Source organism: Pelecanus crispus, chromosome 3 (assembly GCF_030463565.1).
Source record: "Pelecanus crispus isolate bPelCri1 chromosome 3, bPelCri1.pri, whole genome shotgun sequence".
NCBI classification, from domain to species: domain Eukaryota; kingdom Metazoa; phylum Chordata; class Aves; order Pelecaniformes; family Pelecanidae; genus Pelecanus; species Pelecanus crispus.
In genome coordinates, this window is record NC_134645.1 from 91,595,629 (window position 1) to 91,609,316 (window position 13,688).

At 40.9% G+C, this 13,688-nt stretch overlaps 2 protein-coding genes across 2 annotated transcripts; both read right to left on the reverse strand.

Annotated features, from left to right (window-relative positions):
* Positions 1-1,413: 1,413 nt before the first annotated feature.
* Positions 1,414-8,711, reverse strand: C3H6orf163 (chromosome 3 C6orf163 homolog). The gene is made up of 5 exons (XM_009487497.2): positions 8,564-8,711; positions 6,312-6,406; positions 5,652-5,759; positions 3,214-3,416; positions 1,414-1,912 (listed from the first exon to the last, which is right to left on the reverse strand). Exons 1-5 carry the CDS (start codon positions 8,709-8,711, stop codon positions 1,414-1,416), a joined length of 1,053 nt encoding a protein of 350 aa, XP_009485772.2.
* Positions 8,712-12,064: 3,353 nt separating this feature from the next.
* On the reverse strand, positions 12,065-13,327 carry SMIM8 (small integral membrane protein 8). The gene is made up of 2 exons (XM_009485688.2): positions 13,200-13,327; positions 12,065-12,258 (listed from the first exon to the last, which is right to left on the reverse strand). Exons 1-2 carry the CDS (start codon positions 13,317-13,319, stop codon positions 12,100-12,102), a joined length of 279 nt encoding a protein of 92 aa, XP_009483963.2. The 5' UTR covers positions 13,320-13,327; the 3' UTR covers positions 12,065-12,099.
* Between the last annotated feature and the right edge of the window lie 361 nt (positions 13,328-13,688).

The window sequence follows — 13,688 nt, forward strand, 5'->3', positions numbered from 1 at the left end:
GCTCCGTGGTGTGTGCTGAAGTGAGCCTTTGATCAGCTAACCCAACAGGGAGCATTCATCAGCTTTAGGTATTTCATGATGCAGCTGCTAGTACTTTAGTTCCAGTATTTACTTGTGTAGTTTCAAAAGACTTATGATTAATGCAGATGTAAATGCTTTCTTTAACAAATAGTTTATAGAGCTTATGGAGTATTTCAGACTGCTGAAGAACTTTTAATATTTAAACAGAAGTTTTATCTCGGGCTCTGTGCAGTTTATGCACAACTGTGAACATGAAGTTTGGATTCTTTTCACTGGGAGCGTAAGAGGGGAAATGAACAGGGAGCATCAGCCCTCCACAGAAAGAGCTTCCACAATTCAGTGAGGTAAGGTTTTACAGGCATTTAGGTCAGAAATAGTGTCAGGGCGTGCCAAATATCTGTTTCAAGTATCTTATATGAATTGAACTGTTCCATGAGAAACCAGTGACTTCACTTGTCTTCACTTCTTAGGTTGGTAGAGTCATGGGTATCTGTGAGATTATTCTGCTTTTTTATTTTCTGGCGTTGTTTTTAAGCATGAGGAAAAGAAGGCTACACAGATTGCTCTCTTAAAAATTCCCTTAAACAAGATGCCTACAGAGAGTTTCCTTCACCATATCATACTTCCTGTCACCTAAAGACCAGCTTCTTTATATTCCTCAGCTCATACTCAAGATGCTATACAGTGTTTTCAGATTAACAGGTAACAAATGAGAAAATATTCACTAAAGCTTTGTGTCTAAGCAAATGCTGTGAGAAGTCTTATTACACAGTGAAGACAAATCAGACGTTTAGGCAGGCTGAATTTCAGACCCAATCCATGTATTGAGGCTGGCCTGAAGCCACACGGGCTTCAAGCACGTGTGAATAGATAAACTTGAGTTCTCCCACAGGAAAGTTATTTTGCGTGCCTGCTGGCACACACTTTTTGCCCAGAAGCTGTCTCTCAAGCCAGGTGAGTTTTCAGATCATGTAACCACTCACTTGCAAGTACTCTACATAGACATACACACTGTTACATAGAATAACTGCCCTGCAAACCTCAGAACCCAAGCTGCAGGTGTTCAAACCTTGTGTGTTTTGCTCCACACCTGAGTATTCAGGGGCAGAGCCAACAGCCCTCACAGCTCAAGCACTGATGCTTAACTAAGCGACAGATTGTCTGATCAGATTTTCAGATTTCTTTCTTCTCAAGAAGGACTCGGTGGCAAGCTCTTCAAGTGCTACTTGTTCCAACCTCTGCCCTAGCATTTGCAAAACCAAAAATTAATGCATAATTTCTAAGCATGGCTCATCACTTTATTATTTAATATGGTGGTTACTTTTCTCTGTATTGTTCTAACCACACTCATATAATTCAGTGGACAGAAATTAATTTATTTTTCAGCATCACCTATTTGTAGTTCTGTTCACCCATGGCTGTGAATCTCACACTTCTGGTACTAGATCTCTTATATTCTTTCTCACTGTCTTCTGCTTCTTCTGGGGTGTCCTTCTGTCCAAATGCTTTTCTGAATGGCAGAATAAAATCTGCTTGTCCAGGGGACAGATTAGGAAACGTGGCATCAATATACTTTTGAAAAGCTTGTCTTGTTGCTTGTATTTCAGTTTCCAGGCTGTTCTTCCAATCTGTCATCTTTTCCAGTTTTTGCATGAGAGTCTTTACCTGTTGTTCTGCTGCTTTCAGCATAACCATCACTTTTTCCAGCTCATCATGATGTAGGGTCTCTGCTTCTTTGAGCTGTTTTTCAGTCTCAGTCTGATTCTCTTTGCCCTGAATACTCAGGGCAATATTAAGCTCATGACATTTTTCTTTGTTTAATTGCTCTATACTCTTGCGATATAGTTCCTCAGCTAACATACTTTCTTCTTTGAGTTGCTCTAAGTGCTTTCTATTTAAAAAAGAAAAAGAAGAAAAGATTTGTAGAGAACACCTGTTATTAAAGATTATTTAAAAAAAATTAAGTCTATTCAGGTTGTTGTAAAACCTCTCTTATTCAACTATAAATATACATGAAATCAGAACTTGATGTAGGACCTCTGAAACAAAACAGGGTAAAAGAAGGCCACTGATGACGCAGAGAAAGGCAGCTGCAGAAGATTTTATTTCTGCATGCGTTGCATCCAGCAGTAATTTAATGATGCTTGCTTCCAAATGAAAAACATAAAGGATTACTATTTCACTCTTCACTCAGGTCTCTCTTTGAGCTAGCACTTAAGTAAACACTGATTTTCAAATAGACTTTGAACAATTCTGCCCTCAAGTAAAAATGCTGTCTTGAAGTGAAATCTAAGAGCTGACTTCTAGAATACTGATTCATCTGTAATTTTGTTTAAGTGGTACTGAGAACATCTTTGTGCTAGCATGTCAGTAATCAAACATATAATTTATATTATGTAGTCAAAACATTATGGGTGCTATTCACCAGAGTTGGCTCAGGGACATGTAAACAGTGGTGCATCAGGCATCCATTAAGGTTACTGAGCCAAATACTTCAGTGTAGAGAAAACAATTTCTGCCCTCTGTTATTGCTCCCTCCACTTTGCTGGAGTATATTCTCACAGAACTCTGCTAACATGAGAAGTTAAAGAGATTAGCTAAGTTTATGCGGAATGTGATTTATCTTTGTCAGAAAGGGCATGTTTTAATAGTGAAAATGAAGGTATTAAATGATGGATCAAAACTTAAGTGTGGCTCTGTTCAGAAAAAAAAAAAAGCATCTTACAAAGGAACACACCTGAACTGATCTTTTCATTGTGAGAATATAGCGTTATTTGGTTGTTTGTACTGTTAAAAAATTAAATTTATTCTACTTTTAAGGGAGAAGGGGGTGTTATTATTTTGACATCAAAGCTGTTTAATTCTCAATGCTTAATCTACATGGCTAGAATCTCCTGCACCCTGCGGATCTCCATATGAACCCATCTTTTTCAGTTTTGCATACATGTCATGAATGGCACAATAGGCCCCTGAGATCTTTCTTTCTGATGACTCTAAATCAGCCATAAAAAGCAAAACTTCTGGATCCTTGGTTGGCTTTGTGATACTTGCTTTTAGGAAGAAAATATGTTTTAAGGGTCTATTGATTTTTTTTCCTAGAAGACCTGCATCTGAGCAACGCTGATGCAATTCCGGTCATTTTCTTTAGCACAGCATGTTTGCCAGCCAAGTCAGGGGAAATGCTGAGAGCACCTGTGTTGCCTGGCTGCTTCCTTCAGGGCTGCCTCCCTCTCCTGTCTCCTGGCTTCAGCCACCGCTTGCATCTTCTCCTGGGCACACTCCATGAGGGCGCGCTGAAGTCTGTGAGCCATGCGCTGCTCTGCAGCTTCAGCCTCTCTCTTCCGCTCTTCCTCCATGTACTGCTGCATCTCTGCCTTTGCCTTCCTCACCTCTTCCTTAAGCAAAGTTAAAAGTAGATGTAAGCAGTGACAACAGCTTATTGCTCAGTTGTCTTTAAACAATGCCCAGCAAAAGCCAGCAGAACAGACTTCAGGAAAATATTACAGGGCAATTACAGTGACTTACTGTAGCATCATTCCACATCATCCATGTTTTCTACATAAGGCACAAAAAGTTCCCTGATGTATTTTCTTTACAAGCTCACATGGCCGGTGGCATGGTTTTAGAGTGAGATGGAGAAGCAGCCCGGTCCTTGGTATGCTTGTCAGCAAGATATTGCTTGGGCTGATACATAAAGGTATGACAACACTAATCTTAGGTTGTCTAGATGGACATACCTACCTCCGGAATCTCAGACAACTCAATATATACCAATATACCTCTGTTGCCATTAGAGGCCATGCCACACCTGACCATCAAGTAAAGCAATCCAACTCACTTAACTCACTGCCCAGTCACCTATGCTGCTTTGCCACCACTCACAGTTCTCTCAAAGACCCCTGACAAGAGCATCCTCTATAGAAGTGGCAAGACGTTGGGAAAGATCTGGTTGCTCAGATCTTGGTGAGTTTTCTAATACAGGATGAGCAGAGTTACATGAGGTCTGCTGTAAATCTCTTGCACACCCATGTACAAGCTCTGTATTCTGTGTATTTTCATGGATACTGGTTGGTTGTCTACTGCTGGCAAGTGGAGTGACAAATAATAGGACCTGCCTACAAGAAGCCTAACTAAAACGATTTGATTATTAGTGGTGGTGGAACTGCCATATCATCACTGCTGCAAAAAGCCATTCCTGACACTATCAGCTGAAAGCAGTTGTCTTTGACCTATCCTACACGTAAAAACCCACTTCAAACACTCATTCAGTGATATCTTTTGTTGGCTGCCGCTGTTTGCCTGGACAGGTGCTGAGTAAATTTTCTGCCACCACCTCCCGAAGCTAGCTGCTAGCGAGCAGGTAGCTCACTGTTAACACACCTCTTAAAATGAACTGCAAGAAACACAAACCACCAAATCTAAACCATCTTGCCATTACTTCAGTTGTATCTGCCTCTTCTTTTGTTTCAGCTGTAGAATTCTGTATCTGCTCCCTAGTTCTTAGTCACTAGAGTCAATGTTATCAGGACAAATGGTACGTGTTCAAATCCTGAGCTCTCAGGTCTACGAAGATATATAATAGGCAAGCAATTGAATGGTTAAACAAGAGGAACTGAGCTTCTGCCAACTACTGTCAGCAGATGCTATGACTGCAAAAGACAGAGCTCTCTTGGAAAACAGCTCCATAAAATGGAATGAACTCTGCCAGAAACTTACGACCGCTGTAAACCTCTCTGCTTTTCCTCTTGAGATGCCAAGCACATTGCTTTGACTGCCTGCAGTATAAACAGATACCTATTTAGAAACTTGTATAAAAATACAATTCCAAAGCAAAACACTCCAGCAATTCTCTGTACACCCTTCATCCGCTGGTGGGAGGCTGCAAGACTAAGGATGACAGGTGTTAGCCGGACTGCGTAATGCCTGACTGAGGAGCGCTCGGATGCTCTAGCAGTAAAAAGCCTTTTGAAGCAGTGCAGGAAGCAGGAAGGCTCAGGTCCAGAAGGCAGTTGCCTTCCTTTCTCTTTGTGTGTCTCTGAGTCTTTTCTCAGATATCCAAACAGCCATATAAAGCATGTGCTAAGCATATATAGAAATGCAAAGCTATAGTTGGTGTGCTTCATTTACCAATATACATATGCTGGCAGTTCTCCTTCTCCTCCACCCCACTTAGGGTCCAGGTTCAGCAAATTAGTTAAACACCTTCTAGCTTCAATGGACATGAAACTTTAGGACAGATTTAAAATTAAGCCTGTATTTAACTACCCTTAAGAAATGCACCTAATCAGGTTCAGCGGCTGGCTGAATCAAGGCCTGACAAGGAATTTTCAACAAAGTCCCTAAACTTCATTCAATTAAAAAAAAAGTGAAACATGCTGAAAGTGAATTAAAAATCCAGCTAGCACAAACTCACATCTCATCTAGCACAAAGACAAAGCCAGGCATCTTTCAGGCCAAGTACTTCTCCTGGCACTAGAGTTCAAGTCTCAGATGAATGAAGGTCCTGGTTATGGCAAGCATTAAAAAAAACCCTTTTTTTTTTTTTACGTAGAATGACATTCTTGGTTGTCACACACATGGTTCTGTCATGCTGGCTATTGCCACAGTAATGAAAGCAAACAGGTTCATACCCTTAATTCCTTTCCAAGTTTTTGTTTAAGGTCTTGTACAAATGCACTGTGGTTAGCGGCTGCTTCTTTGAGAGCTTTACCCACTGCATCTTCCTTGTGCATCTCAGCCTTTAAAACAAGTTATTATTTAAGTATAGCTGCTCACATTCTATTAACATCCTATTAAGATGAAGCAGAGGTTACATAATCAATAGTTCTGTATTTTCTATTTAAGAAATCAGAACAACTTAAATTTAAAACCAGATGGCAAAATACACTTTGGCCCATTTGGCAATTTTATTGCAGTGATTCCTGTTAAAATGTGGCCACATAATAGCATTGAGATGCCACAGTTGTAACCACTATACATACATATAACATAAAGGGCAGTCAGAATCTTACATAGCACTATGGGGAACAGCTGGAACAACTGATAACTTCTGTGTGCTTTAGAGGCTATTTTCAGACCAGATGTAAAATTTGTTAATTCAGAGTATGCTTTGTTGTGATCAGAAACTGGAGAAATACGTGCACACAGAAATCTGTGAACAAAGGAGGTGCTAAAATTGATGACAGCTCTATAGCAGTGACCTCAAAGTTCTTTATTAACTGTCTTTACGCTACAGCAATTATTGCAAAGAATAATCATCATTTAAATGACAGGAGCGTAATTTAATTTACCTGAGACCAAAGTTCAGCTTTCATTTTTTCAATGCACTCCTGTGTGTCTGCCTCCTTCTTTTCATGTTGTTCTTTTTGAATGTCTGCCCCGATCTCTGCACAATCAACACAAGCAGATCATGCACAGCAAACAACCAGAGTGGAGAAACCCGTGCCTCTCTCCCGACCCCTTTGCTTGGCTCTGCAGCCGAATTAAAAATCAAAAGGCTAAAAACCATGCACCTTCATTTCACATATAGGAAAATACAATTATTATTGCTTGTGCAGTGCCATAAATGAAATAGGAAGGTGCTGAACCCAATTCTCACCTTCTAGGCAAGGCTGCACAGCAGGAGAGCATCACGAGTGTCCCTCCTGACTCCTTGTTCTGATGGCCATCCACACAGCACAAGCAATAGGTCGGTCCTCAGCTTGCTTGGGAATGATTCATCCATTTCTGTCTGCGACCGAACTTCGCAGCATCTTGGGGGATGGCTTTGCTCCCTTTAGATGCTACGGATGAGACAGTGCCCTCTGTGGCTCCCTGTGCCCTCAGAGTCCTCCAAGGCTTTCAGTGAGGTCTCTTGCCCCGAGATGCCCTCAGATTCCTACACGCCACTCTTGGGGCACACAATAAATATTCTCAGGGGGATATGACAGAGTATTTCAGGTGTTCAGAACACAGCATGCACATACAAAGCAATCCCTCTCGCTCTAGGGCTGCTGTGTCTGTCCAGGGCCCAAGCAGCTCCAGTGCTGCAGGAGCACAGCTAATCCCTTCCAGAAAGGGGGAGCGAAGCAGCGTGGGGGTGAGCCACACTGCTTCACAGGGCCTAGGCCAGGGATGCTCCCTTTAGCAACATGGATGGGGTCTGAGTAAGATGTCAGCATCACCACCTCCTCCCGTGGACATGCTGTGAAAGCAAACAGGTAGCCCTGCTAACTCATTTGAAAGGCTGGTATTCAGCACCAAGGGTTGCCCAGAAGAGAAGCCACTGCAGAGGGAGGTGGATAAAGATGCCTTTCTGCAGCCCAAAACTCCCCCCGCAACAGTGGGATTTCAGATCCTCCCCCTCCGCCTTTCCTACTCAGTGCCAAGCTTGGGCATTGCTTTGGATCCCATTCTCTGTGCTTGACAGGGCCAAAGATTCATATTTTCCTGGGTTATTCTAATAGGAAAATGAAACAGGAATAGAGCCACGGGAGATCTAGCTTTCACACAGCCACTGGAGGATTAAGTCTCCCTCTTTCACTCCAGTCTTCTTCCCCACTCCACACGGGTGGGCAGAGTCCTCTCATGGAGCTAACATGAAGTACAAGGAAAACAGTAACAGGATGAGACAAAGGGGTCAACTTATTTAAATCAGCAAAATAGAAGTCCAACAGCGCATAAATCTTAGCAACAAGCATGTTGGGCTCTGACTGCACAGTTTTTCTCCAGTCCATTATATTAAGCAGTAAAGAGAAAATAATTTAAAAAGAGACTGTCTCTGGCCTTCTGGGCGTGTTTTACACTGTGCGTGTCGATGCAGGGCTGAAGCCTCGTGTTCTGAGACATGCACGGCACTCGCCCTGCTGCCGGTGCTCTCAGTACACTGATAATCTCTTGATATTGTTTAAAATGGAAACCAAGCACACTCCTCTTCACAACGCACGTTAATTAAAATGCACAGCATGATTTCTACAAAACTTTACACTGTTGATCAGAAACCTCTATAACAATTAGGTGTAGTATATAAAGATACTCCAGATTCTTGCTAGATCCTCAAACGTATGAGTGCTACCATATGCTTTCCTTCATCATTGAGATTATGCTTGCGGTATGCCAGAAAAAAATCAAACCTCAAGAGGCTCTACAGAGCCTCGATCTAAGGTCAGCAGCCAGAATAAAAGGTATAAAAAGGTAGGATTCAGGATAAAACATCCCAGCTGTGTCCTGTTGAAGGATGAGGGGATGATCTCTGCGAATGTTAAGTCAAGCATAGTTCTTCCCAAACTCCTTGAGCCTTAGAAAACATTTGCTAACCGTCTTACAGCTAATGCTCTTCTGCACTTCATTATGCCCAAATCCGAATGCCTTCATGCACAACAGGACGGCTGACCCTGTCCCCACTCTGAATATGCAGGATTTATTAATATTCAGAAGGTAAGCGCAGTTCTTTCTTACCAGGATGTGAATGCCTTCGTGACTGTCAAGAACAGATGGATACAACAGCTCTTGGAGTTTTCCTAAATCTCAGATTGTGAGGAAAGGATTTGGGAAACAAACTTACCCAGTATATCACGATGAGTATAATACCGTGTTCTGAAAGGCTTATACTCCCGAATCCGATCAAAAGTAGCATTGGAAGGTGGTGGTGGTATTATTTTTGAACATACAGCACAACAAACAAAGGAGTCCAGATCGGGACTTCTAATCATCGTGGGATTCTAGTATTTCTCTGTAATACAGTTACTAAAATGGCAGAACTCTATTCCTGATAGATCTCTTGCTTGCAGGCATAAACGCTTATTGTTGCTACAGAAAACATGCAAGCCGATAAAGAGAGAAAAATCATTGATCGTTACTTTTTACCAAGTTAGCTGCAACATTCACCTTCAGATAAGGATTCACACATGCTGACAACTCAGTAACATGCTGTAGGCAGATGATGAGGGAGGGTTGTATGAAGTGACCCCTTCCAGCCTTAATACAGCTCCTACATAGCAACTGTCACTAGGCAGGGCTGGTTTTGCTCACAAAGAACTAACTTTCCCTGGTAATAGTTAAGCAGCGTCACAGCAGGCTTTGGCTTTTTAATGCATTTTTTTGCTGTTGAATGTCAACAATTCCTATTCAAACCACGTAGTCTAAGGAGATTTTAGGAGCAGTACAATAGCTACTGTTTCAGATATTTGAATCATTGCATTTTGCTGCGGTTCTTGGTAAAGATGTGAAAGCCAGCACAGACAATAAGGAATTGGCAAAAACCTGAAAGAGCTTCTGCCGGAGAAAACATTTTGACTCACAGTTCCTGTCAAGCCAGCTATCATCCATTGTAGATAATTATTACTGTATTGAAGATGAAATTGAGAAAAGCAGAACAAAAGAAATTGTATTGGTGCTGTTTGCTTTTTCTCCAGATGAGTAAGGGGAGCAGTGCTTTCAGAGTTGAGTGAACAAATTTTGTTATCGATGTAGTTTTGTTTGGGTGGGTTTTTTCCCCCTTTAATCCCTATACACGCATAGTTTCTATTATATAAATCAGGTACTTAAAACAGCAAATACCAGTATGGATACTATAACACTCATTAATTTATTACATCCTTCTCTGTATTTGCACTGCTTTATCTCCTTTTTACATATAATTTTTGTAGCATTAAGAGAGTTACCTGTATGGCAGCTGCCACAAATAAATATGGAGAAGCTCCTTAATAATAAGGACAAGTCTAAATACTCACTCTTCCTTCAGCGTAGGCACTTCTAAATTAACCTGGTTAGCAGGACTTTACTCCATCCAACAGGTCCCATCTCAGACAGCTTTTCTAAGAAGTGCCGTTGGCATGCACATCGCCTAGACCCTGCCCAGGTTGGTCCCACACCTCTCTCTTTCACACCCTGCCCCCTCCTTTTCCCTCAGTAACTTCCAGATCCATATTCACTTCACAAAACATAATTCAAAATGTTGACAACCCACATCCTGCATTATTCCCAAATATGTGAAAACAAGAGACTGGGCTTTCTCACTTCGAATCATCTGCAGATATAAGGATCAGAGTGTGTATTTTAAAAGCCTGCAGAAATACAGGTTAAAATGCTTACTGTAGCACTGGTTTTGGAATAATTTAGTTAAATTCATGCCAACATACAAGACATGCATTTTAATGAACTGAAGAGAGCTAAAATCCTGTGTGACCCTTTTTAAAAGAACAGATTAATTGTAAAGATCCACCACATCCTATCAAACAAAACATATTCTACAGGACATGCATAGCATGTGATAGTTCTGAATATTTGATCGATTCACCTAGAAATTCCTTTACCAATCAAAAGGCAAGTAGTTTCCTCACCGTCAAGCTTTTGGATTTGCCCAAGATCTTGCTCCTGTGAGGCAGCTAGGCTCACAGAGGAGAATATGCTTTTAAAGGCTGTAAAAATGCTTTTTTTCATAGCTTCATCAAAGGTAGAGCTCACTTCCCTTCTTAGGAAGGAGGTAGCGAAACCAAGGCCCACCTGAATTTAGGATACAGGCAACTATAAAACATGAATAAGAGGAAAATCACAGGTTCAAAGTGAAGGATTTAGAGGGAGATACAGAGAAATCCCATAGAGCAACTGCTGTCCCTCAAGGCGGTCTTGCACCATTTTTATCTTCAATAACAAAATCTTTCAGTAAGAAAACCCAAAGCAATTCCCAGAGTGGCAAAGCAGATGTCCCTGCATGTTCTTTCTTCTGTGGCCTGACAGAAGCCACCTTGGCCAGAAGAGGGTTAACAAAGAGGTCGCTCAGCTTCTTGGGAGCCCTTGATGGGGCTGTAAGTACGAGGAGCTGAATGGAAAAACGCAACCAGAACATTAATAAGGGTCCATGGTGGAAAAAGGGCACGGCCTGGTAGGCGCCCTCCCACCACGTGTTCTGGAGTGTGGTTAACGGGATACCGTCCAGGAAATGTCAGGCACACAGAAGCAGCTGGAGCAGCTCACGGGAGAAGGCCGCAGTGCTGGACCAGGAAGGAACCCACCTGTACGGTTTGCTCCAGGTGAAGGCTCACAGGGGACCACCTCACGCGCCGAGGAAGCACCACAACGCCCACCCGCCCCCCAGCCACGCTCAGAGCGGCACCAGCCAGCACACCGCCGAGGGTCAGCTCCAGCCCCGCGCGGGGCCGCTCGGCAAGACTGGGCTTGTTCAGGCTGATACGCTCTTTTCTCTGTGTCTGTAAGAACCTGTTGATTTTAGACTTTCCATTCCTTACTCTGAGTTCAGTATCCTAGAATAAATTAATGTTATATAATGTACTTTGCAATATAGAGAAATTAAATCTTTGAATGCGGCTTAAATAAACTAGTCCTGCTGACGAGTCAAGAGCACCCCACAAGCTCTGGCTAACCTGGAGTCATACATATTGATTGGCAGCTGATACTGGTATGTCCACTCATCTGCTGTCTGATGCCAAACAGGAGCGGTAACGGCTGAGTTCTTCCTGCCTTTCTCTTGGCAGAAGCACTAATTTAACTTTTTCCTCCTCTATTTAGCTACTGATTTTTTTTTTTTTTCATTTGTAAGGAAGAGTATATTAGCATCCAAGGATTATTTTGGCCAGTATTTTTACAAATTCCTTTATTAAATAAAACCCTTCAATGACTGCTTTATCATATCTTTCTTGCCTTAAAATTATTTTATTTGCACCACTGTTAATTATCAACTCTCAACAGATCAGCTTTTTCTTTTCACACACAATACATAATGCCTTCTGTTTAAAAAATAAAAGATAAATCCGTTTTCACTTAATCGAAGCAAAGAGAGAAGTGAGCTGAACTAGCACGTAGATTTCTAAGGTATTTACCAGTCTTGACTGCACGTCCAAGTTAATTGCATGTCTTCTGACATACTGTGGAGATCACAGACAACAATTCTTAAAATCACTTTTATGTTTGCATAGTATCTTAACTGCAATTTATTTGGACAGACACGGCATTTTATAAAGGAACTTAAATTGGTTTAAATAGCAAGAGAGACATTTACCCATTCTTTCAATGGATAGAGAAAAAAAAGTAGTTGTCTTGAAAAGTTCTGTGACTGATTTCCTTATTTCCTTCCTTATGCTGTCAGTCCCACTTGGAAGTTTTCCTCCTCATATACCTGGACCCCTCACTGTCAACTGCTTCATAAAGGTCCTTTTTATTCTCTACTGTTGCATGCAAATAACCAAGGTAGGCCACACAGAGGGTAACTGCTATGAGTCCAAATGCCATCACAGGTTTGTTCTGACAAAAAAAAAAAAACAAACCAAAAACATTAGTACATTTTTAGTCAAAACATTTTTCATTCATCACAAACATTACATTCTTCAATCTTAGCTTAGAAAGTGAACAGTAAACTATTGTGACATCTGCAAAAATTATCACTGCTGCCTTGTAGACTGATCCAAATAACTTCAATAAACAGCAAGAAGGGCGACCTGATTTTCTAGTAGCAAAAGGAATTCCCTAGGAAAAAGACGACTCTCATCGCAGTGCTCTGTCTGGTCACAAATGCTGCTTGAGCATGAATGAACAGGCCAAAACCAATCAGTAAAGGTCACTATTACAAACTTCTAACAGAATTCATGTGGATATACTACTGGGACAACGTACCCTGTTCCTGCCAAGCAACCTTGATTATATTCCTCTAAAATAGATCACGTATTATCACCATAACACCTACTTTTATTATATGCACAAAATTTCATCCAGTCTTACTGGGTTCTGCTAATATAAATAAAACCTGAGTATTGTCAACTTAATTATAAAAGCAAGAAAAAGAAAAATCCAAAATATTGAAAAGCTACCAAAAATCCCCTCCTTTCATATCAAAAAGCTTGCATTTTATGATTTGTTCCCTTTTAAATATTAAAGAGGACTCCTATTACTTAACCTGTCAAATTACACGGGTAATATGCCTCTAAACAGTCTTTCTGAAAGCATCTTGGCTAGGTGCAAAAGAATCAGAAAATGTAACAGTCAAATAAAAGCTGAAATAAACAATGCAACGTTCTAGGCTCTTGACAATCAGAGTGGAAAAAAAGTAAAAAATACTTTTAGTTAAATTACTGAGTAGTTTGCATAACAAGAGATGGTTATATAATGTACAGAGAACTGTGATGATTATTTTAAAGCAACCGTGTCTCTCCAAGCATATTTAACTTCTCTCAGAATGAGCCTCTTACAGGTTTAATGAAAAGCTCTGGGTTCACAGCTCGGAAGAGCATAGTTGTTTGAACACGACTCAGTCCTGGTTTTCTCTCTTTGGGTGCTTCATTTTCATTTCGAGGTTTAGTAGAAGACATTTTAATGAATGTTGAATACTTCCTAAAAACAGAATGAAAAATAGATGTAATTTGCATGAAAAACCTAAAAGAACTACATTCACTGAATACAACTTCATACTCAGCTTGTCTTATAGCATGAATTTTTGTTTGTGAATATATAAAATGATTGCCTTTGGTGTTATCTAACATTCCCAGCTTAAGCTCACTGATTTTCAATCTTGTCAATTTTCTGCATCCTAAAATTAACTTTTGGAGATGCACAACTTCATACAGCAAATGTAAGTCTCCCGATAACGGGCTTGGGGTTTTTCACTTGCCTTTGGCTAATGCTTTAGCTACCTGTGGACCGAACAGCAGTCTTCAGACTAAAAAAGACAGTATCAGGGC

Bases quoted from the DNA above. Each gene is read 5' to 3' on its own strand.
- C3H6orf163 (XM_009487497.2), bottom strand. From the start codon at position 8,711: ATGATTAGAAGTCCCGATCTGGACTCCTTTGTTTGTTGTGCTGTATGT. The intron at 6,407-8,563 runs GTAAGTTTGTTT...TTGATTGTGCAG, and splicing joins TACTCATCGTGATATACTGG to AGATCGGGGCAGACATTCAA. The intron at 3,417-5,651 runs GTATGAACCTGT...ACTTTGCTTAAG, and splicing joins AACTTGGAAAGGAATTAAGG to GAAGAGGTGAGGAAGGCAAA.
- SMIM8 (XM_009485688.2), bottom strand. From the start codon at position 13,319: ATGTCTTCTACTAAACCTCGAAATGAAAATGAAGCACCCAAAGAGAGA. The intron at 12,259-13,199 runs GTAAGAGGCTCA...TTTTTTTGTCAG, and splicing joins CAGAGCTTTTCATTAAACCT to AACAAACCTGTGATGGCATT.